The 1,806-nt window shown below is 57.0% G+C and overlaps 1 protein-coding gene across 1 annotated transcript in view; it reads left to right on the forward strand.

The window, feature by feature from the left end:
• Positions 1–147: 147 nt before the first annotated feature.
• Positions 148–1,806, forward strand: part of LOC103583929 (tyrosine-protein kinase receptor Tie-1-like) — a gene marked incomplete at both ends in the record, with an annotated part of 6,683 nt that continues 5,024 nt past the window's right edge. Inside the window, 2 exons of the mRNA XM_008565106.1 lie at positions 148–438; positions 779–969. Of these exons, the coding sequence (XP_008563328.1) occupies positions 148–438; positions 779–969 (482 nt within the window). The remainder of the gene's footprint in view (positions 439–778; positions 970–1,806) is intronic.

A 1,806-nucleotide genomic window follows, 5' to 3' on the forward strand; every position in this document is an offset into this window, starting at 1 on the left:
TTCAGCCTGGAGGGGAAGAAGTGGGTGGCAGGGTGCCTCCCATTCTGGGGTGTCCAGAGCACATGATGCAGCTAGAGATGTGTCTGACTCCAGAGCTGCATAGCCTGGTCCTATCTGAGCCCTGCCTTCCCACCCCCATCTCCCCAGGGCCTCCAGCCCCCCGAAACCTCCATGCCCAGGCCCTCTCAGACTCTGAAATTCAGCTGATGTGGCAGCGCCCAGAGGCGCCATCTGGGCCTATATCCAAGTACATCGTGGAGGTGCAGGTGGCTGGGGGCTCAGGAGACCCACTGTGGATGGACGTGGACAGGCCCGAGGAGACAAGCACCATCGTCCGTGGCCTCAATGCCAGCACACGCTACCTCTTCCGTGTGCGGGCCAGCATCCAGGGTCTCGGTGACTGGAGCAACACAGTAGAACAGTCCACCCTGGGCAACGGTGAGAGCAGGGCCCGTGGGACTCCTGGGCCCTGAGGTTGGTCTCAGTGCACTCCCCCTCCATGTCACCCCCTGCCTTAGAGCTAGGGCATCCCAGGCCCCTCCAACAAATGACACAAGCCCTAGGACTCTGACCCTTCCCTTCTCATGATCCATTGTCCTAGGGCTAGGAAAATCATGTTGCTCCCCATGACACCCCTGGTGCCTTCCTTCATGCAGCCCGAGTGACCTCCCTATGTCCATACCTGGATCTCTGACCTCTCCCTCTGTGTGACCCCACGGTGGCCTCTGGGTTCCCAAACCCAGGCATCCCCATGATCTGCCACTCTTGTTGTGCCCAGGGCTGCAGAGCGTGGGCCCAGTCCAAGAGAGTCGGGCGGCTGAAGAGGGCCTGGATCAGCAGCTGATCCTGGCTGTGGTGGGCTCTGCATCTGCCACGTGCCTCACCATCCTGGCCGCCCTCTTAACCCTGGTGTGCATCCGCAGAAGCTGCCTGCATCGGAGACGCACCTTCACCTACCAGTCAGGATCGGTCAGTGTCCGTACCCATCCCAGGGTGCATGTGCGCAGTCCCTTGCGTGTGTATGTTTCTACCCACATACACACAAGTACTTGCATGCTACGTGCATGTATGTGTATTTATGTCGCAGGTATAAGACTACACTCAACAATACTCAAGGGTGCAAAATGTAATTTTCTCTGTTTCTCTAGAACTGAACTCAGCTTGTGAGCCCATTTATATTAGTGGTGAAATATTAACATTCCCAGTTCAGAATAACTCAGTCATGTCTATATTTCACCATGGCCAATTCCAGGTTTGTACTCGGTCAGTTCAGCATTCTCCCCACCCCTTGTCCTTCTCCCTAGGGGTGATCTAAGCCTGGGCAGCACAGTGATATCATGGAGGGGCACCTGGGGTCCGTGCTGGCCTCTGTCCTTGCAGGCCCTCCCGACTTGGGAGCCAGCCTCCATCCACATGCATCTGTGGCTGATGTCCTCGGCCTTACTGTCGCCTCCTGCCAACGGGCCACTCATGCTGTGAGCTCCTCATCCCAACCTTTATCTTTGCCAATCCTAGAGCCTCCTCTGGGGTGCTTCCCTTTACCCTGCAGGGGGCAATGACCCCTCCTACAGCTGTTTCCACCACTCTAGAATTGTGCTAGGGCTGCGGCCTCACTAGCGCCTTTTGAGAACTGAAGCCGAACTACCACTCTTCCTGGCTTCCTGTAAACCTGACTAGGTTTTCTGTCCTCCTGGAGTTCACGCCCCTCCAACCCTCAGGCCAGTTCTCAGAGGGGAGGTGGCAGAGGGGTGTGACTCTTCTTCAGGGACCCAGTATCACCCCATCTTGTCACATCCCACCTCGTTT

This window comes from Galeopterus variegatus, unplaced genomic scaffold (genome assembly GCF_000696425.1).
Source record: "Galeopterus variegatus unplaced genomic scaffold, G_variegatus-3.0.2 Scaffold30688, whole genome shotgun sequence".
Lineage (NCBI taxonomy): Eukaryota > Metazoa > Chordata > Mammalia > Dermoptera > Cynocephalidae > Galeopterus > Galeopterus variegatus.